The 25,232-nt window shown below is 40.4% G+C and overlaps 1 protein-coding gene across 8 annotated transcripts in view; it reads right to left on the bottom strand.

Annotated features, from left to right (window-relative positions):
• The window catches only part of LOC136833991 (transcriptional regulator ATRX-like), a 402,256-nt gene that overhangs the window by 76,240 nt on the left and 300,784 nt on the right, over positions 1–25,232 (bottom strand). For all 8 annotated transcript variants that reach the window (XM_067096278.1, XM_067096295.1, XM_067096286.1 and 5 more), the window contains 3 exons: positions 8,883–9,039; positions 3,174–3,316; positions 2,808–2,918 (listed from right to left, as the gene is read on the bottom strand). In XM_067096278.1, coding sequence (XP_066952379.1) covers positions 2,808–2,918; positions 3,174–3,316; positions 8,883–9,039 — 411 coding nt within the window. The remainder of the gene's footprint in view (positions 1–2,807; positions 2,919–3,173; positions 3,317–8,882; positions 9,040–25,232) is intronic.

The following is a 25,232-nucleotide window of genomic DNA, read 5'->3' as shown; positions in this document are numbered from 1 at the left end:
GGCCCGCCCAACAACCTCACCTACCTCGCGCTACTTACCACCTGGTCCTGTTCGGTATTCATAGGTTCCAGGTCTAAGTCCAAGGCGGCGACGTCCTCTGAAACCTCAGCGTAGAGGATATCCACTTGGGGTGGCTGGGTCGCATCCCGGATCTGCTGGATGATGGGGGTGGCAAGATCTTCTGGCACTGCGGCTGCCACCCGTGCGCCGGGGTAGAGCAGGTCCCTCAACTTCGCGTCGAGGACGTAGGGCTTCCCCGACGGAACATTTCTACCAAACCCAGCCACCCAGGCCCGGAGGGATTCCAAGGCCGACTTCTTGGTGGACTCGTCCGCCTGTAAGAAAACCAGCAATTAGCCAAGAACGAAAAAACAGTCCGGGAACCACGTAAACAATATTCAATATGAGGAGCGTAAAACGGAGGAAGACTGTCACTTACCGACTCATCCTGGACGGTTGCGCACAAGGCGAAGCAAACCTCACAACCATCAGGGTGCCATACTACCAGATCGTCGAGCCGGACCGCACAACCAGCGTGGGTCCGGCACACTACGTGACCGTAAGGTTGTTGTAGTGAAGCGGTACACCCCGGCTCCTCACAGCGAACAGTCTGTAAGTGGAAAAAGTACATGAACCTACCACTCTAAGCAATCTAAAGCCGGCAAGGCCGGGAATTTCAACTACAACCGGAATACTCCGGCGGAGAAGAAATCCCTTATCATAAACTAGGCCAATAAGCTCTAAAATACACAGAGCGGAAGGTAAAAGCTTCCAGACCCCGGAATACTCCGGGGAATGAAAGGAATGAGACAACAAGAACTCACCGCAAGGGTTGCCAGTAAAAATAACGGCGGAACCCCCGGGTGTAGAACCGGACTCACGTATATATATAAATGAGGAGAGTACTAGAGTACTCCGTTAGATAAACACACTTATCTAAATATGTATATTCATAAACAATAACATTAAACAAGTGATGGTACAAAGGGCAAATGCTCCGGAGACCGGAGGGATCCGCTCCTTATATAATTATATGAATCCTTCCTCACTTACTTCCCGCCAGAGAAACAAGGTGGGCAAGATGCTCAGATATACATAACATAAGCCGGAGCAAGTATAATAACCCAGCCAAGTAACCCGACGGGGAGAAAGAAGTGTGGGATAGAGTGTTCAAACACGTTCGAGCTACAAGTAAACGAAACACCAACACCAACACAGCGATGCTAGGGACTGTATGGGAGGGAGCGAATCCCTCTACCAAATGGAGGAGTCCCTGAACTCGGAGAAAAAACGCCATCTAGCGTCACCCGCACGAGTAGAGCAAGGCTGGAGGGGTGGGGGTGGAGTAGGGGAGAGTGGTAGGCTACGAAGAAAGAGAACAGGAGACAGGGGGAAATATATCACCTGCTCAACTGCACACATACACCACTCCAAGAAAAATGAAACTTAGGAGGGTGGCCTACTACTAAGGGAGGGAAGCGACCAAGCCTCGATGCCCGACTCCTGCCTAGGCAAAGCCTAATAGGGACCTAACCTAGTATAGGCTAGGAAAATGGAAGGAGTGCGGAGGGGAGGAGGAAGCAAACAGGGAGAGAAATTTTGTGCCGAGAACCAACCGGGATCGAGAAGAGGGGGCAAGAAGGCGATTAGCCTAGAGGAGACACATCCAAAGAACTCTATTCCCCCAAAGGAAGGAAGAGAACTAAGGGGCTCACTCTGCCCACCAAAAACGACCCTGGAGGAAACAGCAACCAAAACTCCTCAACCTGATGGATCTCACGCCGAGGGCAAGGGGATGGAAGCAAAACAACCCTACTCCACTAAATAACCATCACACATAAACATGGAAACAAAAATGTGCTCAATAGGGTGCGTAGCCTACCTCAGGGAAGCGGTTAGATCTGAGGCTGCCGCCACCACGAGGAGGTAAACAATGAATAAAATAAATTAAACAGAGAGCACCATCGCCAAGAATAAAATAATTAGCCTAATACAGACTAAAAATAATAAGGAACCCAACCTGGGGGGGTACCTGGACAGGGCATCACCCTCAAAAAGGCCGATAGGCCAATAATATGTAAATTTCGAAAAAAGGGGGGCCCACCGCAGGGAACCCGCCAGGAGGAGAACCATGGGGCAAAAAATAACATCTATAACGACAAGGAGACAACCCCAACAGAAAAGAACTGATGGGGTCGCCTCGCAGTCGACATGGCTGGCGGAGGACGCCGTGCCGTCATAATAAGATCTCAATATTTATAAAAAGACGAGACCATAACAGCCAAAATATAGAACAAAACCCCACAATAAGATGGTACTTAACTTGGAGATGGTAAAGCTGCTCGATGACATGGCGAAAGATGAAAATAAATCCAAAAAAGGCACGAGCACACAAAAGGAAAAGGTAGCTATCACATGCTAGAAAATGGAATGAGGTAGGTGGCGCTGGTGTCGCCGAGCTGGCGGGTGTTTGGGTGTAGGGGCTGTAACGGCTCACCGCTCTGATCTGGGGGTTTTGATAGGGAGAGATCTTTCGAGTAAGTCTCCGTGGTAGTGATCTTTCACTCACCCTTCGTTATACCAACGTCTTCCCTAAAGAAGACGCTCGATCTGGGGGTAGTAACCCCAGCTTTCCTGAAAGCTCTTTTTTCTCTGGTATATCTAGCATATTATACCTAGAAATTCGTGCTATAATGGAATTTCACCGGCTGACACGGGACTGGACTCAGAAATTATATATAAAAACACCTGGAAAAAAATTATAAGTTACCAAAACCATAATACTACTATAAATACAAACAACTTACATTATAAACCATCCCTTGCACTCTTTGATAGTGGTTGAGATGAATTCTTTGGATCTGCTTTGTAGCAAGAACAACACTTTCACACAGTTCATTCTGACTAAGGTGTGGATTCTGAAGAAAAAAATTCATCTTTATAATTTAAGATTTCATTTAACACATAAACCTATGTGGGGAAGAGAATAATAGGTCTCACCAATATTTTACTCTCATTTTTCGCACTATACTATATTCATAGTAGAATAAGTAAAGTCATTACTAAAATTTATTTATACAATAGAGAATATATGACACTATATTGCACATTAGTATAATCATGATACTATTAGAACAGGAAGGGAAACATGAAACATTGACACAAAAAATTACCTGTGCCTTGATTGTATTGACAACACCCTCAAAGCTGAAGGATGCCAATGAAAGAGATGGCAGACCTTGCTGAGTGTGCATGCCTTGTGTTGCCATCCCCAAAGCTCCAACAACAGGCATAACAGTATTTCGCTGGTGAATTACTGAAAACAAACATGTAAAGTATTAAAAGCTTTCTAATTGTACAAATGGAAATGGCAGTAAAACATTCCATAATGTTATCATAAAGTTTACAAACTTTTCTAAAACATATATCCTGATATGCAATGTTTGGTCGAAAAAGTAATTTCCATCTATAACTTAACAAAAAATGAAGAATTTCATAAGTTTATCCATAAAAATGAAGAATTTCATAAGTTTATCCATAAGATAATCAATGTTATTACAAAATCAAAAAGAACTTAAAGTATCTATCTCCCCTTCAGCTCCAACCAGTTTTTATAAAAAATATAATCTGTTAAAATAAATAACTCCTGAGAGCCTCTGGCATTTTGGAATTGCCAACTTTCATAAACTTGAACAATGGTGCGATTATAATAATCCTATAATCCTTATGGTAGATAAGACAGCAGACAATGCTTCTGTACAGACAAGAGATTATATCTGATAATGAAAACAGAATTTTTCTCTTGTAAGATACTGTAATAAATCCCACAGCACAGAAACGTTTTGAACCATCAGTATATATTGCATAGGAGCCTCTTCATGTTATTGTGCTAAATACAGATTTTTATGAATACAGAGCAGTGCATATTCTCACTTATGAAGGACCCCGATATATCTAACACAAAATGGGGTGCATATCTAATAAAAATATATTATATCAACTAATTACTACCATGTGAGTCCTTGGTTTTGTTTATCTTTACTACATCCATAAATTAAAAGATCACAGCATAAGGATTTGCTTGGGTATAATTCAACTGTGACTGTACTCTGAGGCCATCATTCTGAATTACATTTAAATTCACCGACTGAGTCTGAAGCTTGTCCCATGTGTTAATGGAAAATTACAGTAAAATGAAAAACTACTTTCAAATAGAGAGAATCTAGTGAAAAGACGATAGATTTTCTAATTAGGTATGAAAAGGCTGAGGCAGAGTGTAGTTGAGCGATAGGGAAAAGCATGCTTGAAGGGGAAGCAAAAGGTTTTCATGTACCAGAACAATTGAATCTCACAGAAAATCAAAAACAATTGGTATTAGCAGCTTGTGGTCAAGAAAAGTTGGAATATAAAACAGTGTCACAAATAATGAAAAGAATATTTGAGGGATTAGGGAATAAAGAGGAGGGGGAATGGTTGGGATCAGGAGATTGTGCGAATTTTGGAAAAGGGAGGAAAAACCAAAGATATTGGGGAAAGGTGAATCAAGGTAGAGGCGGAAGAAATCCTTTAAATAGAGAAGGGAAAGTAATGCTGTGTGCAATATGCAAATCGGAATGGCATTGGGCCAAAGATGTCCACAGGATTTTCAAAATAAGAAGAAATCAGAAACTGGACAAGAAGAAGAAAAAGTTTATATAGGAGAAGATAGTAAAATAGAGAAAGAATCTTGGGAAGAGGTTGACGCAATTTTAGACACAGGATGTAAGTCAACAGTTTGTGGTTAATTGTGACTAGCAAGCACTGTTGTGGGTTTGAATCAAGAAGAGTTGAGGAGAATGAATGATACTAAGAAAGAGTCTAAAAGAGTATTTAATTTCGGTGAGTTATCATACAAATCGAAAAGGGTAATGGAAATACCAGTGATATTGAAAAACAAAAAGTTTTATTTGAAGACAGAAATTTTACCCGGTGATGTACCATGATTAATAGGTAAGAAAACCATGAGTAAAATGGGTATGACCATAAATTTAAAAGAGAATTTTGTTAAAATAGAAGTGTTAGGGGAAATGAAGATAAAGTTAAGAGAAGACAAACAGGGCCACTTAAGAATACCAATTTTGAGGAGAAAGGTAGAAGAATTGTTACTGGAGAGATGGAAGGGAAAGAGTCTAAGGGAAATTAAAGGTGCAATGATGAAGTTACATCTACAATTTGGTCACGGAAGTGGAGATAAAATATGGATGCTAACAGAAGCAGCACAGTGGAGTGATCGTTTGAGAGAGAAGGAAAAAGAGGAAATAAAAAAGTTACTAACACACTTAATTGCAAGTTGTGAGGTATGTAAAAGATATAAAAGAAACCCAGCTAAACCAGTAGTAGGATTTTCTTGGAGTAAGATATTTAATGAAGTTGTAGCAATGGATGTGGAAGAGATAGAAGAGAGAAAGTTCTTGTCATGGAAGATACGGCAACAAGGTATTGTCAGGCTTTTTGGATAAAAGACAAGAAACCAGAAACTATTATAAAGACACTTTTGATGGGTGGTTTGCTATATTTGGGGCACCTTCTAAAATATTATCAGACAACGGGGAAGAATTTCAAAATGAAAAAGTAAGGAGGATGGAAGAAAGAATGAATATTAAAGTATTAGCCACAGCATCTGAATCGCCATGGAGCAATGGATTGTGTGAAAAGATGGTAGGCATAATAAAAAAAAAAAGCTGATGAAAGATGATGAGGAAGTGGATTGGTCCATAGCATTAAGATGGGTAGTGATTGCTAGGAACTGCTTAATAAATAACTTAATAAATAATGGTGGTTTCTCCCCTACCCAATTAGTATTTGGGAAAAACCCTTCTTTGCCTAATTTAATGGGAGAAGAAAGTTCAAGTCCTGCAAGCAGAGAGAAAGGTAAGGAAGAAAGCACAGTAAGGGATACACTGAATGCAATGCAAAAGGCCAGAGAAGTGTTTATCAAAAATGAGTCTTGTAATAAAATAAGAACTGCTTTAAACAAAAATGTCAGAAAACATAAATTTGAAGAAGCAGTAGTAGGAGACGAGGTATTCTATAAGTGAGAAAATGAAAATGAATGGAGAGGACCTGCTCAGGTAGTGGGAGTACCCGGTAAAACAGTAGTGGTTAAACATAGGGATTCTCTAAGAGAAGTAGCTAGAATACATGTTACTAGGATTCAAAGACTATCACCAGAAAAAGAGAAGACAGCTAAAATAGACAAAACACACACTGTGAAGGACGAATCCCTTGCATCAAAGGAAGGGTATATAGATGGGCAGGAAGGAAGGAAAGGAGATGATAATGGGCTGAAGAAGGAATGCAGATATAGAAGAAACTATAGAAAGAGATTTGGCAGAGGAAACACTGGAAGATGGAGGGGTAAGTGAGGTAACAGAAGATGAGTTAATAGAAGAGATACCCAAATTCAGAAAGGGAAACCGAGTTAGAGCTATAAACAAAAATACAGGACAAGTAGAAGAGTGGACTATATTGAGTCTTGCAGGAAAAAGATCAAGCAAATCTTGGGCTGATTCATACAATGTAGAAAACTTACAGTCAGGTGACAAGGGACGGGTTAACTTAAGAGATTATAGTCATGTACGAAAAACTGAAGATGAAGAAGAGGTTTTGCTAGGATTCAAAAATACAAGTTGAATGAAGCTAAAGAAGAAGAACTGCAAAGTTGGAGGAAAAACAAGGTATATGAGGAGGTAAATGACATTGGACAAAAAGCTATATCTACAAGATGGATAGTAACTGAAAAGGTAAAAGGGGGGGAGGGAAGGATATGTAATGCAATATTGGTAACTAGAGGTTTTGAAGAAGAAATGGCTGAAATTTAAAAATTTTGTTTGACATTAATAAAACTGAAAGATTGGAATTGTTATACGTAGATGTAAAAACTGCGTATCTACAAGGTGATATAATACGAGAAGTATATTTAAAACCATCTAGTGAAGATGGCTGGAGTGGATTATGGAAACTGAAGAAAACTGTTTATGGGCTCAAGGATGCAGCAAAGGCATGGTATTGTAAGGTGGTAAATGTGGTGGAGGAGCTTAAAGGTGAGAGGAGTAGATTAGAACCTAATATCTTCTTTTGGAGGAAAGACAATAAATTGAACAGTATTTATGTACACATGTAAATGATTTTTGCTATGGAGGAAGTGAAGGACTTTTAAAGGAAACAATTGGGAAATTGAAAGGAAAACTGCAAGTAATAGTAATAGTAGAGCATAAGGAAAATGGAATTTGTCTTAATCAGTGGCAGTATATAAATTCTAAAAGAGAACCAGAAGCTAGAAGATTTACAGGTAATAGAGTATTAGGACAAAAGGAGTTAACAGAACAGAGATCAGTGGTAGGACAGTTGAATTGGGTATCGCTACATACCATGCCAGAAGTACCATATGATGTTAGTGAATTAAGTAAAGCTTTTAAAGAAGGAAAGACTCAAGATATGAGAAAGCTGATTAAAATAGTGAGAAAAACTAAGAGCATCATGGGAAAACTGATAATAAGTGAGTTAGAAGAAGAAAAGATTTATTGGGAAGCCTATGCAGATGCTTCAATCGGGAATACAGTATTGAAGATGGTAATACTCAATTAGGTTATGTGATATCATTGACAGAAGGTAAGAAGAGAAGTCCCATACGGTGGAAATCCAGAAAATCCAGAAGAATAGCAAAGTCCACCATTGAAGCAGAAGCTCTGAGTGTGGCGGAGGCCATAGAAGGATTGATATATTTCAAAGATTTGTGGGAAGAGATAGGAGGGAGAAAATTAGAAGCACTGGTTAAAACTCATAGTAAAACCCTAATGACTGCAATAAAATCAAGTACTGGGTTAAGTAGTAAGAGATTAAAAATTGATATTTCAGCATTAAGAGAAAGAATAGAATCTGGAGAGATAAGTGAGGTGAGATGGATAAAAGGAAAGCATCAAATAGCTGATGTGTTGACCAAAGCTAGAGTTTCAGGAGAAAGTATTAGAATTTACGTAGAGGGTAAAGAATTGGAGAATAATGGAGATTGGAGGGATTAGGATAAGAAGAGGCTGAAGGGGAGGGAGAAGGAGATAAGTGTGATTATATGTTAGTTTTATTTCAGCCGAGGGAGAAGGAGATAAGTGTGATTATATGTTAGTTTTATAAGTTAGTCATTATTTTATTTTTATTTTCTGCATTAATGAAATGGTATGGGCATTACAAAATGTACAAAAAGCACATTTAATTTTTAAGATGTTTTTATAGTACAGCATTCTTTATGTTTAAAAAGTATCTGTTCTTGTTGTGACGTCATAGGAAGTGACGTCATAGGACGAAAATGGCAGGAGGGAGGAAAATGTAAACAAACGCGGGCGGCAGAGTTGAACAGATTGTAGCACGGTAGAGAGAGCTCTCTGAAAGTAGGTCGGTAATTTTGGTTTGTAAGTCTGTTTTGTGGTTTTTGTTGTCATACGCTGGATTGTATAGTGAAAGAAGAACAACATGAACAGGTGGGTGGATCGCAAAATTGAAGCATTTTCGGACGTGTTAGGCTAGGAAAATTTTCACCAATCATCTAAACTGGTACTTTTAAAAGTGATTTTGATGGAATGAGGCTATATGAAAGAGGTATTCTACCCATAAATTCTATAATATGGCAAGAAGCTAAGACTTACCAGGGATTTATTTTCATATTTTACATAATACACTGCACATACAGCGTTAAACCTTTGTTATGACAGGGCAGTCACTTATAAAATTGAGCCGATTGTACTAATTCACCATATTTTTACTAAAAATTCTTTAAAAATCATGAACTTGTTACAGAATGCAAAAGTAATACTCTACTACTGGTTCTTGACATAAAAAAACATACTTACAGAAGCCTTTCTTCTCATTCTCATAATCCTCCCATGCAGCCTTACGCTCCTCTTCTGACAGCTCCTCACTGGTCTGATTTTCTAATAGAGAATCATGTTCATGGTAATTTACTATCCAGTCTTTCTGACGTTTCAGAAGTTCAGCTAACAGTCGATCCTAAAAAACAAAAGAAAAAAAATTTTTTCCCCTCTCCAACCAGAGTCCATTTTACAATTCCTGATAATTTCTATCTTTACTTTTCTATTAGAAAAAACTGGTTGAAATAATTTTCTTTTACTAAACCAATTACCATTCAGTAAAAAAACAAAATACGCTATTGCTTCAAGATACATACTTGGAATTAATTTATCATGTATAGAACACAACCACCAAGGCTGTTCATTGCACAATTCCTATTACATAATTACTTTTTTGATGACCTAGTTAACACTAACTCATTGCGATTAAGCAATTTGTTTCACCACAAACTCATAACTTCAACATAGCCTATTTTGTCTTACGAAATTACGAACCCATTATTCTACTGACGAATGAATGAACAAATTAGGAAATTCAGGCTATAAAGCCAAGCACTGTGGCACCTTCAAACATTCAACATTTGAAGACAGTGAAGAGGGAGTCGGAATGGTTGGACAGTAACATAAAAGAATGCCAGAAAATAAATGAGATGAAGTATAATGATCTACAGGTGACTCTGGGGTAAAACCAACAATTGCACATTAGTAACAGTGTAGAGAAGATAAACAACAAGATGGAGAAAAGGACCAGATTTGAATATAAAATTTTGGCAAAAGGCCAAGTGCTGGGACCTATAAGGCTATTCAGCAGTAAAGGTTAGAAAGAATTCAGGAACGGAGGTAAGGTAAAAGGCTAAAGAATTAGTGCATCTAGGGTTTGAAGGGGTGCTGCAAAAACCCTTTAGTAACACCTACTGCACACCATGTGAGGAGCACTGATGGCACTACCCTGCCATAGGGGTTCCACCATAAAAGAAAAAGATCCAGATCAGTTGACTCAGGTAGACTGACATATACACAAATGTTCCTTACAAGGACCATACGTGGGTAACAGAATTATTCTGTGCGTGCCTACTGACTTGTCACCAGATTTCACAAATTCCCAGACTTGGAAACCATCCAGGATTACTGTGTGTTATTTAACAATGTTAACTTCATTGAATTCATTCCTGTTCATCACAATTTTTTTCTTACCTTTAGTAATAAGTTAACAGATAATACAATTTTCACTTGCCTCACCTGTCTGGTGGTACTCTCAGGAAGTTAATGCAGATAATTTTCTATTACAGGCAGTCCTCGGTTATCAGCAGGGGTTCTGTTCTAAGGGTATGATGATAACCGAAAATCGCCACTAACTGAAAATCGGCGATTGTCAGCGCTTTTTCTGCAACTTTCAGGGCTTATCAGAGCTGAAAAGCGCCAATTCTCAGTTACGGGCGCCTCTGTTAGGTATGTGTCAGCGCCAATACCCAATCATTGGTGCCAATAAGTGGAAATCGGCAATTTTCTGCGCTGATAATTGCTGATTTTCGTCACTAGACAAGTGCCGTAAAACCAGATCGCCATTAACCGGGACTACCTGTATTGTTTTTGTTCATGCTGTTTCAGTACTGTTTTGTAATGGCTTTACACTTATTGTTGCTTCAAGTGCATTTGTGTTAACTTGAAAAAACTGTTAGCTGGTGCTTTACTTTCAAATCTCAAAACTGAATATTACCTTACTAATTCAATGTATAGTCAAACTCAGCCTTTTTGGCCACTAAGGCAGTGGCCGCGTTAAGCCAGGAATTTCCGCACAATTGCCACATTCTCTAAATACGCCACGACAGTGATGACGAAATGTCTCTTGATATTTTTTATAAATAAATATAAGGTAATTACTCTGTTTTATAATAAAACTTACGTTTAAGAATGACTAAGTTTTTGCTGGGGAAATCAAAATTATTAAAAATGTTTTCCTGAGATTTGACAACACCGCTGTGCTGGGTCAGTGTGCCTTTGCCACCTCAGCCCGACTAGGTCATTCCGTGTCACTAACCCACCATGGAAACATCTACTTCTCGCTGCCCCCGCCTGCACAGTCGAGCGAAGGAAGTAATCTACAATGTCAATCGGTACTTTTTAGATGAAAAGGCCAACGGCGCACCTTTGTTACCAACCACTCAAGCCCTTGCTCGGACAGCCAAAGCCACCAAAGTAAGCGAAAGGACAGTTAGAAGGATTTGCTCCAAAAATCAAGAATGGTGGTCAGAGGCTGAACACAAGAAACCTATCTTCCATTCACCGACAAAAACTCAGCCTACAACAGTTACGAATTTTTATGACTTTAATAAGTGTCTCCTGAGAAGAACTGTACTGGAATTTTACGAAAGAAATGAAATCCCTACACTCTACAAAGTCCTGGAAGAGTTCAGAGATAAAATATCTTACAATGGTAGCACTGAGTCACTTCGAAGAGTTCTGTTGCAGATTGGCTTCCGATTTTTGCAAGTTGATGGCTGCAAGTTCCTTTGCAGATTGGCTTCCGATTTTTGCAAGTTGATGGCTGCAAGTTCCTTATGGAACGAAGTGATGTTGCTGTTGCTCGCACAAAATTTTTGAGAGAGATGCGGCAAGTCAGACAGTCCTTCGAAAACTTCGTTTTCCTTGACGAAACTTGGGTCAACCAGAATTACACTGTTGCAAAGTGTTGGACTGACATGGCCTCCAAACAAGCAACAGGAGTAAAGCCGCCTACCGGAAAAGGAAATCGCCTCATCATTCTTCATGCAGGAACGAAAGAGGGCATTGTCAAGAATGCTGAACTATTTTTTCAAGCAAAAAATGGTGATTATCACAATCAGATGAATGCTGCAGTTTTCGAGCAATGGTTTAAGACTCAGTTGTTACCCAACATCCCCCCAAAGTCTGTAATTGTGATGGACAACGCATCCTACCACTCGATGGTGCTTGAAAAAAACCCAACATCATCTTGGAGAAAAGAAGCAATAAAGGACTGGTTGATAAAGAACAGTGCACATCCACGTGACATGCTGAAAGTGGAGCTCTATGACCTTGCCAAAAAAATGTGTAATGGAAAGAAAACTTACGTGATTGACACAATTGCTTCAGAAGCAGGACATAAAGTTGTACGACTCCTGCCATACCATTGTCAGTACAACCAGATAGAGCTCATATGGGCTCAGGTAAAAACTTACATTTCCAAGAAAAACACATTCAAAGTTGCTGAACTTAAGCATTTGGTCAAAGACGCTTTAAGCACTGTGACAGCGGAAAACTGGAAGCAGGCAATAAAACACACGGAGAAGCTTCAGGAACAAGATGCAAAACAAGATGTAGCAGTAGCGGTTGAGAGATTTATCGAGTCATTCGTCATCAACATCGAAGACAGCTTAGACGACGAATCTTCTGATTAAACATCATAAAGAGGATTAGGCCTACTGGGGAAACATCTATAAAAAAACGCACCTAGACTTTTACCTCCATGGTGGTGTGGAAAAAAAGTCAAAATGAGAGCAAAGATAAGTCTGTGGCGGAAGTACTTACCTGGGGAGACGTGGCAACGGTGCGGAAAATCCAGGGTAAACAAGGCCAACGCCTTGGCAGACTAAAAGGCTGAGTTTGACTATAGTATGGGTTGCTTAGTCTTTTCTATTACCAAAAAAAAAAAAAAAAAAAAAAAAAAAAAAAAAAAAAAAAAACGGTTTTACATAAAAATAGATATTTTTATTCAAACCCAATCATTATAGTCAGCCTCATTCTGTGTAAAACAGAACCTGTTACACCATCCTGAAGAAAAGGAAAAAGTACAACCAACATACACATGCACAGCTCACAGGCCACTGTCCACCAACTAAAGCTTCTCATTCTTCGGTGCCGACTTTTATCTGGAAGAGCGAGTGGAAAGGACCAGGCCACTGAAGATTATGATAAATAGGTCTGTGTATAAAATCGTTAAATCGCAAAACCATCGTTTGTAGTACAAAACTCATCAATCACAGTTACCTTGAAACTGCAATTTAAGAGGAAGGACAAAGCAGAAGAGCCCCTAAAGAGAACAGGAGACTCTGATTCAAGAATTTCAATTTCCCATTGGTAATCCAGTGATGTAAAGAAAGATTAAATCTGATTCAAGAATTTCAATTTCCCATTGGTAATGCAGTGATGTAAAGAAAGATTAAATAGGGAAGCATAAGAATAGAATCTTAAAAAGAGAGAAGTGGAAAAAGATAAATTATACAGTGACTGATTGAGTAAGAGGAGAGAGAGAGAGAGAGAGAGAGAGAGAGAGAGAGAGAGAGAGAGAGAGAGAGAGAGAGAGAGAGAGAGAGAGAGAGAACAACAATTAAGCCTTAGTTGTTATGCATTACCGAGGCTAGACATGTAGAGTAAGCTAAAAAGCAGGAAACCGTCTTTACATGAACTCAAAACAGTGAGCGAGTATATCGTGCCCAAGGCCATATAACCGATCATAAAATCTGGGCCATAAAACCAATCATAAAATCTGGAACCTGTGCCCTCGCAACTGAGCTGACCAAGCATAACCTATAACCTCATCAGGAGCCAACGTTCCAGCCATATCTATAACCCTGCCTTCAATAGGAGGCGTTTACATGAATTTCCATGAAAAGGGGCTGGACAAAGAGAAGTAGTTCACCATTTCTCCGATTAGACATTCTAGGGAGGAGCCATTAACAACTCCCCGAGGTCATTTCCAATCAAATCCTCTAAGGAGAGATTCTGACAACACGCACAACTGTCCTTCCCAATCAAGCTGTTCGAGGGGAGGCCTTACAGATAATATCCTCCAATGAGTAACTTCAAGGGAGGAGAAGGAAGATAGCAAAGAGAAGCAGGGATTCCAGAGAAGAACGAAGCCAAAAGAAGGAAGATAGAGTTGCTAGTCACCAGTACGAGAAGACGCAGTACTTCCCCCTAGCTTCCGTGGTCCCAATCAGACTCTGACCGCAGGCTACTTAACCAGATTCTGTCCACGGGCTACTTAACCATACCCTGACCGCGGCTACTTAACCAGGCAGAAACTGAACTTCGACTAGCAAGAGTGGTTTTCAAGAGAGTAAAACTGTAACCGTAATTGTACTTGTGTATGTAATTAACTTTCATCATTAAAGTAAGAAGCTACCCATTTCGTTTCCATTACACCTTTCTAAGAGATATAATTACATTTAATATAAATCCCTTCTAAAAAATAGACTAGTGAGCTACTGACTTCGAGAAGAGACGCTGTGGATGAATACGTCGCCGACTTAGAAGAAAGACACAGGTAAGAAGGGAACAATAATATGTCACACGAGTTATGAAAAGAAACTTGTGCACGACAGTAAGATGGTGAATCAAGGAAGGTAGAAAGCTGAGGAGGGCTTCTCCCTCTGGATGATAAAATCAAAAGGAAAGAGGAAAGCCCAAGGAAACATGACAAACATCCACTACAGACTTATAGGGATCATGCTGGACAGACCTTGTCAATTACCAACACAGCATCATTGTGATCTTCTCCATGCAGGGCAGGAAGTGAATTTAAGAGTGCCAAGGGAGAGGAAATGTCTGATGAACCCTGGGCGGAGCCCAGTTAGTAGTACGGCGTTTTATATGATGATCTTTGTTATTTTTAATAAATCACATCGTTTGAAAGTGAAAATTTTTTTTTAATCAATTTGTATTTTTCATAGCTAAGAAACCTGTGGTATTAACTTATGGATAATTCTTCTAGCACCAGTTGGAAACCACTGAAAATAACAAACAAGGAATTGGTAGCAACAAGGTAGGCTGATAGGCCTAGGTGGCAACCGTTAAGTTCTTTTGTGCATGTATCGAAGGAATGACACCTCAGTTTCTTCCATCCCAAGACACTTGACTGAGGGGTGGCTAGAGGTGGGCCATACAAGTTAAGACGGCAGGTTTGTTAGCTATGAAAAATACAAATTGATTAAAAAATTTGTCATTTGTTCATATGCAGAACAAGCCTGGGTCTTAACTTATGGATAGACTCACTTTTGGAGGGAGGGCAGAAAGTCTAGAACTGACTGGAGGTTCAGCACACCCAGTAACCCTTCCTGGCTTATAGAAGCTAATGGAAGGGAACCAAAGCCTCTGATATAATAAATAAGTAATTATTTAGCAGTCAGACTTCTGGGATTTCATATAATGTGATGAGACAATGTAGGAGGAAGTTGAAGAACTATATCTGTAGATAACAAACCTTCGTGGCCACCAATAGTTCGTAATCAATTCTCTCTCCCCTTGCTAGAGAGGGGATGGACTTGCTTTTGTGAAAGTTTTATGTTCATGTAGGAATATGCAAAACTTACACAAAAATGCTGTACCAGACCTGATCCAGCACATGACGGAATGATTTCTTCACCCACCGGTTAGAGAAGAAAAGAAAGGAAACTGAAAGAGACCAGCCATCTCATTCATTCTCACTTTCATACCATCATCTTAGGTAAGATACAAACTGTCCCGCTAGGGGCACTGGATGAGTTAAACAACCTGCTGAGCAGCCACCACCGGACCCAAGGAAAAAGTGTCGAAGGACCTGTGGGCAACGTCCCGCAGATAGGCGGAAGTGTAGGTGGTCTGACAAAGCCATGTGCCAGCCTTCAAAATCCTTTGAACAGACATGTTCTTTTTAAATGCCAAAGAAGGGCGTAACCCCTAACATTATGTGCTCTTGCGTGCATGAAGTCAAACCATAGGCTTGTCTGCTAGTCTCATGCAGCCAAAAGGAGATCGTATTCTTGGACAATTCTTTCTTGTTTCGGCAGTGCTAAGGAAAAGTCTTTGGCACCTCAGTCCTCTTCAGGTAGCAGCAAAGTGCTCTGACAGGGCAAAGGAGCGATTCGTCCAGATCAGTATCAACAAAGTCATTAAGATACAGAACTGAGAAGGAATCAAATCTGTCATCATGATAAGAGGGGTTTTGGGTCTTATCCATGAATTCCAGGACAAATTTAAAGGCTACAGACATCCAGCCCCTTGTATGCTTGACATCATAGGACAGGCCATGGCGTTCACCAACTCGCTTTGAGAAGGCCAGAGCCAGCAGGAAAACTGTCCTGAGAGTCAGGTTCCTATCTGATGCACGATGCAGAGGCTCAAATGGGGCATGGGTGAGGCTGCCCAATACCAAAGTCAGGTCCCAACTGGGTGGTCTACGCTCTTTTGGAGGACAAGAGTGCTCAAAGCTCTTGAGAAGCATTGAGATCTCCCATGAAGAAGAAAGATCTACATCCTTCATTTGTAAAACTGCCCTCAAGGCAGTTCTGTAGCCCTTGATGGAAGACAGGGAAAGTTGTTTCTCTCGGCGGAGAAAAGCAAAGTCTGCTATCTGCTACCTGCTGAACAGAAGCTCTGATTGGAGAGAGACTCCACTGATGACACCAACCATAGTAAACAGCCCACTTTCCTTGGTACATGGCTGAGGAAGATCTGAGACAGCCAGACATCTCTGACACTGCTCTGCAAGAAAAGCCTCTCACTCGGAGGAGATACTGGATAGTCTCCAGCCGTTAAGAGATAAGGACTACTCAGTCGTGGAATCTCTGCAAGTGGGGTTGACACAGAAGGTTGTGCCACAAACTAATCTCTCTTGGAACTTCTGACAGCAGGATTAGGAGATCGGGGAACCATTCCGCATGGGGCCACATGGGAGCAACTAGGGTCATTCTATGGTTCAGAGAGGCCATTACCCTGTTCAGAACTTGATGGATTAGGGAAAATGGAGGGAAGGCATAGACCTCCAGATTGTCCCAGGAGTGTTGCAGGGCGTTCTCCACCACTGCAAGGGTATCTGGAACCATGGAACAGAGGACCTCTAGTTTTCTGAAGAACCTTGTTGCGAACAGGTCTACTGAGGGACTTCCCCGCAGATGAAAGAGCCTGTTTGCAATGTCCTAGTGCAGAGACCACTCTGTCCTTATGACCTGACTCCGACGACTCAGATTGTCCGCCACTACGTTCCTCCTGCCTGGGATATACCTGGCAGAGAGATCCACTGAATAATCTATCGTCCACTGATGAAGGAGCACTATCAGGGAGTGTAGTTAACGTGACACCAGCCCCCCCTGCTTGTTCACATAGCCAACCACTGTGGTTTTGTCTGACATGAGCACCAACGGGTGCCCCACCACCCTCTCCTGAAACTGCTTAAGAGCTAGGAAGGCAGCCTTGAGCTCCAGAACATTGATGTGAAGCTGCCTCTCTTGTGGAGTCCACACTCCGGATGTTACAAGACCTTCCAAATGTGCTCCCCAACCCTTTCACATGAGGCATCTGAGAGCAAGAGGATCTCTGGAGGAGGAAAATCAAAGGGAACCCCTACAGCCAAGTTCCTTTCATCCAAACGCCACAACAGGTCCTCTCTTAATTCTTGCATCAGTGAAACTAGAAAATGAGGAGGATCCCTTGCAGGGGACCAATACACTTTTAGCCTCCACTGCAGAGACCGAAGATGTAGATGACCATGAGGGACCAACTTCTCTAGGGAGGTTAACAGACCCAGCATCACTTGCCACTGACGAGCTCGCTAGGACTGCTCTGAGAGGAAGGACTGAGCTACAGCCTTGGACTTTTCCATTCTCTGATCTCACGGGAAAACCCTCGATGTGACTGTATCTATGACCATGCCTGTATAGATATCAAATAGGGTATATGTATTCACGCACACTTTCATTATTATTTTACAGGAAGAAGTATGCTTATGTTACCTTTGATATTTCATTCATGTTTAAACTATTTATATATTCTTATAAATACTGTAAGATCACTAGCTGAATTATGCAACATGGAAACACTGTATTTTAGCAGACAATCCTTTTGTCTTTCCTGCCAAGTGTGATGCATGAGATAGCCAGTGGTTGCTGATGAGTGGAGAGCATCGGATCTTATCCTCCGCTCTCACATTTGTTTCTGTCTCTTAACCCTTAAACGCCTGTTGGACGTTTTAAACGGCGTCCAAAATTGTCTGTCGAATGCCGAGTGGACGTTGCAAACATCGACTGAAAATGTTTTTTTTAAATATTCGCGGAAAAATAATTGTAGGCCTAGTTTGCGGAAGATTTCAAATCCCGCGCCTCGGCGGATGCTGGGAGTTCACGGATCCAGCTGTTGTTTTGTTTCTGAGCGTCACCCAGACGTGCATGCACGAATTTCCCCCCTCTCGCAGCAGAGAGCATCAGAGTAGCGCCTTGCGGGAGCGATATTTTGACGCAGACGTGTTTTGCTGAACTTTTGCGAGTGTTAGCGAATGACGTGCTGCAACAGAACGTTTGCAGAGATGTCGCAAAGGCGTCAGGAGAGTGAAAGGCGCACATTGCCTGTCGGAAGTGAGCGTGTGAGGCGAGTTTTGGACTTGGATGCTGGAGAAGGACCCAGCAACCAGAGTGACCCAACTTCTCAGCAGCGTGTTGTTGGCCACGTGTGACCTATGGCGACCAAGGACCACATCCCGTTCCTTTTCGACCCTAGGAAGCATCGGGGTGTCCTGAGGGGCATCCGAAAACATTTGGGAGGCCTCCAACAGAAGGACATTGATGAGTACTTGTTGGAGCTCGATCGAGAGCAGGTCGAAAGTCCTGATTTCGGTGGTAGTTGGTCATCTAGCGATGACGACATAACGCCTGACGTCAGCGATGACGAATATTTGCCACCAATGTCCGTACAGGATCCTCAGCAGGAAAGTGAATTAGAGTTTAGTGGGTTTAGTGCCTACGAGGGAGAAAGTGAGTTGGAGGAGGAAGAGGATGACTCGATTGTGGCTGGTGGGGACGAAACAGAAAGTGATGGAGACGGCCCAGCTGGGAGTGTGAGAGTGCGAAGACGTGCCCATGCACGTGCGCGTGCGCGAGCGCAAACCCGTAGAAGGTCGCAACGTCGCAGCAGCTCGGGTGAAGGCCGTTCGTCCGAAAGTGATGAGGGGTGGTCGGAGGACCCCACCCCACCTAACATGCACCCATTTACGGCAGTACCTGGACTGACCGTCCCTGTGCCTCTCACAGTACTGGGGTTCATTCAGCTTTTCCTGACGCGGGAATTGCTTGAATTCCTGGTTGCGGAGACAGTAGATTACGCTCGGTACTGCCGTGAGGAATTGCGGACGACGTTGTCGCACCGCTGGCGGGGCTGCAACCTCACGGACATGGCGCACTTTTTGGGGCTCCACATTTTCTTTGGGATGATGCCTGCTGCTGACGTCAGGCAATATTGGAGGCAGAATTTTTTTAAAATGTCGCCTAATGTGGCCAGCATTATGTCCCGTGATAGTTTCCTGGCGTTGGACAGGTATTTCAACGCCTTCAACTGAAGGGCTATACCCCGAATAACCCGACCGCCTCATCTTAGTCCGCCCAGTGTTGGAGTTCATTCGTGAACGGTGCCAGACTCGTGGTTCCTTCAAGAACCTTTCTTTGGATGAGGGTATGATGCCATACAAAGGGCGTCTAAGTATCAAAGTGTACAACCCGAAGAAGCCAAAGAAGTATGGTGTAAAGTTATTTTTATTACGGAAGCCAACACTGGATACATCGTGGACTTCTTGGTGTATTCTGGGGTCTTCTCCACGCTGCGTGACACTGTCTTCGGTCTTGTGAATCGTTTCCGTAACCAGGGATACCACCTGTTTATGGATAATTATTATAACTCGGTATCCATGGCCCAGGAACTGTATGAAGCAGGTGTGCACGTCAGTGGTACCCTTCGGTTGGTGCGTGGGGCCCGAATGTCCTCAAGAGGTTTGCTAGCCACCAAACATCTTGCAAGAGGAGAGACAGAGTGGCGGTGGAAGGAGATGTCTTCGTCATCTGTTGGAAGGGGTCCGACTCATGCCCATGATTACGACGAGTCATGAGCCCATCCAAGAGGAGATCACCCAGCGGAAGAAGACACGCCGGCAGGGCTGAGTTACGTATGAGGAGTTTCGTGTCCAACGCCCTACTGTCATCGGGCACTACAACAGGCACATGGGAGGAGTTGATCTCTTTGATCAACTCATCCAGTATTATCCCTTTGCCAGGAGAACCAGGAGGTGGACACAGAAGCTCCTCAAATACCTCCTTCAGTTGGCCCTCCAGAATGCCTACATCATTTACTGTGGGTATAATTCGGACGCTCGGAGGTTGACCCACATCCAGTTTCTTGAGGTGGCTGGGAATGCCCTCATCAACTTTGATCCGGAGGAGTGGCCTTCCAACGGCGCCCTCCTGCCCCGAGCTCCAGCTCTGCCCCGAGAGGAAAGGTCAGATGTCGTGAGATACCCCGACATCATAATTCCTCATCCTGCCGGCGCCCGCCCCTGCTGCCGCCGACCTTGATGATGACGCCGCCCCTGAAGATGCCGCCGCCCCTGAAGGTGCTGCCCGCCTCAATTCCAGTGTCCCGTCGGGTAGCCGACCCTGTGTGTCGGCTGCAGCCAGGAGATCACACACTGGAGCTCATCGAAGGGGGCAGACAGAAACGGTGCCGGTGTGCCATATGAATGGCAAGAGGAGAGACAGCCGGTACGTGTGTCGCACCTGCAAGGTAGCACTTTGCAGGTTGGATGAGTGTAACCGCAGGTACCACAATGCGGTTATTTATTGGAGTGAGCCTGCCCGAGCGACACCGGAGGGCGCAGCAAGCCGCCGAAGGGCGGCCCACCAGGAGTAAGGGCGCGCGTCTCCCTCCTCCGCTTGTGCCCCGTCATGTTGGGAGGAAAAAAATGCAAGACTTTTCAATGGAGGAGGGAGAAAACAAGAAACAGCACGAAGAGTCAGGATTACGAGTGAGTATTCTGCATTTATTTTTTTTTTAGTTTTATATTTACGAGTGAGTATTCTGCATTGAATTTATTTTTAGTTTTATATTTACGAGTGAGTATTCTGCATTGAATTTATTTTTAGTTTTATATTTATTACAAGCTTTTATATATCTGTATTCATTGCTGTTTTGTATAATTTCATTTTATGCAAATACAAAGTTTTTCACAACCATTCCTTTTAGTTATGTTTTCAGAACAAAGTAAAAACAATATAATTTATATGTGTTTATGTATGAATGTCTGTATATATATATATATATATATATATATATATATATATATATATATATATATATATATATATATATATACATATATATATATATATATATATATATATATATATATATATATATAAATATATATATATATATATATATATATATATATATATATATATATATATATATATATATATATATATATATATATATATATATATATATATATATATATATATATATAAATATATATATATATATATATATATATATATATATATATATATATATATATATATATATATATATATATATATATATATATATATATATATATATATATATATATATATATATATATATATATATATATATATATATATATATATATATATATATATATATATATATATATATATATATATATATATATATATATATATATATATATATATATATATATATATATATATATATATATATATATATATATATATTTATATATTTTTTTACTTGGGTCTCTTTTGGGTAAGCAAAAAATCTCATATTCTGGTGATATTCAATCCTTTACCTTCATTTTGCAACAAACGGAAAGTCTATAGCACAATATTTAGATTTTTGGTGAATTTTGAAAAAAAAAAAAAAAAAAAAATTTCCTCCGCGCGCGCGGACTCCGCTGAAAATCGTGTCATTCGTGTCATTTCTTGCGTCAGCTTGCCGTAATTTTTTTGCCATTTAATATTATTCGTTACATAAAGTGTTATACATCAAAATGTGCGCAATTTCATGTAGAATACAACAAAAAAATATATCATTCCTTTAGCTCTTCACAGTTTTTAAATATTTACATCGAAATAACAATAAATAGAAAAAAATCAACCTTCGGTCAACTTTGACTTCGACCGAAATGATCGAAAACGCATCCGTAAGCCATAATTATTACATTCGAGTAACAATCAATCATTTACCTTCATTCTGCAACAAACGGAAAGTCTCTAGCACAATATTTAGATTTTTGGTGAATTTTTGAAAAAAATTTTCTTAAGCTCACAGAATCAGCTGAAAATCGTGGCATTTCTTGCGCCAGCTTGCCGTAATTTTTGCCGCTTCATATTATTCGTTACATAAAGTGTTATACATCAAAATTTGCGCAATTTCATGTAGAATACAACAAAAAATAAATCATTCCTTTAGCTCTTCACAGTTTTAAATATTTACATCGAAATAACGATAAATAGAAAAATCAACCTTGATCAACTTTGACTCGACCGAAATGATCGAAAAAACGATCCGTCATTTAGTAAGCCATAATTATTACATTCGAGTAACAATCAATCATTTACCTTCATTCTGCAATAAACGGAAAGTCTCTAGCACAATATTTAGATTTTTGGTGAATTTTTGAAAAAAATTCTCCTTAAGCTCACTTGCGGAAATCCGCTGAAAATCCTGGGATTTCTTGCGTCTGCTTGCCGTAATTTTTTCGCCCTTTCATATTATTCGTTACATAAAGTGTTATACATCAAAATTTGCGCAATTTCTTGTAGAATACAACAAAAAATAAATCATTCCTTTAGCTCTTCATAGGTTTTTAATATTTTCACCGAAATAACGATAACTGACAAAATTTTAACGTTCGGTCAACTTTGACTCGACCGAAATGATCGAAAAACGCATTCGTAAGCCATAATTATTACATTCGAGTAACAATCAATCACTTACCTTCATTTTGCAACAAAGGAAAGTCTCTAGCACAATATTTAGATTTTTGGTGAATTTTTGAAAAAATAATTTCCTCCGCTCACATGAATCAGCTGAAAATCCTGGCATTTCTTGCATCAGCTTGCCGTAATTTTTTCGCTGTTTCATATTATTCGTTACATAAAGTGTTATACATCAAAATGTGCGCAATTTCATGTAGAATACAACAAAAATAAATCATTCCTTTAGCTCTTCACAGTTTTTAATATTTTCGCCAAAATCACGATAACTGACAAAATTTTAACGTTCGTCAACTTTGACTCGACCGAAATGATCGAAAAACGATTCGTAAGCCATAATTATTACATTTGAGTAACAATCAATCACTTACCTTCATTTTGCAACAAACGGAGAGTCTCTAGCACAATATTTAGATTTTTGGTGAATTTTTGAAAAAATAATTTCCTCTGCTCATGGAATCAGCTGAAAATCGTGTCATTTCTTGCGTCAGCTTGCCGTAATTTTTTCGCCCTTTCATTTTATTCGTTACATAAAGTGTTATATATCAAAATGTGCGCAATTTCATGTAGAATACAACAAAAAATAAATCATTCCTTTAGCTCTTCACAGTTTTTTAATATTTTCGCCAAAATCATGATAACTGACAAAATTTTAACGTTCGGTCAACTTTCACTCGACCGAAATGATCGAAAAACGCATTCGTAAGCCATAATTATTACATTCGAGTAACAATCAATCACTTACCTTCATTTTGCAACAAACGGAAAGTCTCTAGCACACTATTTAGATTTTTGGTGAATTTTTGAAAAAATAATTTCCTCTGCTCATGGCACATGACTCCGCTGAAAATCCTGTCATTTCTTGCGTCAGTTTGCCGTAATTTTTTCGCCGTTTCATATTATTCGTTACATAAAGTGTTATACATCAAAATGTGCGCAATTTCATGTAGAATACAATAAAAAATAAATCATTCCTTTAGCTCTTCACAGTTTTTAAATATTTACATCGAAATAACGATAAATAGAAAAAAATCAACCTTCGGTCAACTTTAACTCGATCAAAATGGTTCAAAAATGCAACTGTAAGCTAAAAATCTTACAGTCTAGTAATATTCAATAAATTTCCTTCATTTTGGCACAATTGGAAAGTCTCTAGCACAATATTTTGATTTTTGGTGAATTTTTGAAAAAATTTTTACGTCCATGCGTTAATTCATGCATCATTTTGTGATAATATTTTCTCTGTGTTGCTTTAATCGTTTTACAATCTGTTATATACCAAAATCATCGCAATTTAGTGTACAATACTACTAAAAAAGTTAACTCATTAGCTTTAACCGTTTTCCTTACAGCGATTTGTATACAATTATATACGAGTTTTTTTTTTTAAGCTGTCATATATTCCAATATTCATATATGATATTTTTTTTTCATTTCTGATGATTGCATACTAAACTTCAGGCAATGAGAAAAAAGGAGCCAAAAATGAACTCTTAAGCTTGAAAACTAAGCGCTGTGATTTTTTGAAAAACTTTTTTCCGCTTGGCGCTACCTCTCGAGGCCGCCGGCATATGGGAGACGTTTTTGAAAATAGGGCTTTGGCGTTAAAGGGTTAATCAAATGGGAGTAGAAAGAATCTACTTTTTCATTTCATCACCCTTCAGTGGGAAGACATTACATGCTGCAGTGAGACATCACATTACACGGTGCAGCGTTATGTAGCCGCTCACTCGATAGAGACTTTAATCAGCCAGACCCTAAGTTCGAAATTCAAGCAACCATCACTGTTGTATTTGCCTCTCACCTTGGATCTTACAGTGACTCAGGATATTATCGACTGTCTACGTGCATAAGTGTCTCCAGGAGTGATATAGTGTTTGTGAAGGGCAGTATTACTATTAATGTATCAGTGCAGTGTTATGTTGCGAGCCGCGAGACTGCTTCCCCTCGCCAATGCATAGGGCTATTCAAATTTGCCCCCAGCGATTCCTTGGAGTGTCCCACCCCTCTCCCTCTCATGCATCCATAGACACTAAGAGCCCAGAAGACAACCGACATCAGCAACACAACACACGTACGCATACACTCGCCTCCATTCGCTGGACATTTTCCTCGCACCCTAAAGATCCTAAGCTTTCTTATGATACCCAACTCCATATGGCTCAACAAGTGGAACAGCTAATTGAGTTATTGGATCAGAGAGGAGAGGATCAGACGGATGATCCAAAGGGAGATGACGGATCCATACATCCCCCCACTGCTGATGATGATACCAGCCCCACCACAGTTGATGAGGATATCAGCCCCTCCTTGCCTCCTCCTCTTACTCCCAACAGGCAAGGAGGCCATGATAAGGACATATTGCACCTCATACATTTTCTTCAAACTTCCAGCTTGAAGGAGCAAGCTCGAAGGAGACAAGAGGAACAGACCTTCAGGCAACAAATGGAGCAATCAAGACAGGAAGATAACCAGCGATTCATGGCTCTGTTTACACTGCTGTCAGGACAGCTGGCAGCATCACAACAGTCTCAGCAACCTGACACCACACTGGCACCTCCTGCCATGCCATTAGGAG

The sequence above is a fragment of the Macrobrachium rosenbergii genome, chromosome 4 (assembly GCF_040412425.1).
Source record: "Macrobrachium rosenbergii isolate ZJJX-2024 chromosome 4, ASM4041242v1, whole genome shotgun sequence".
NCBI lineage: Eukaryota > Metazoa > Arthropoda > Malacostraca > Decapoda > Palaemonidae > Macrobrachium > Macrobrachium rosenbergii.
Note: the sequence above shows the minus strand (reverse complement) of the source record. Positions and strands in the feature narration are given on the sequence as shown.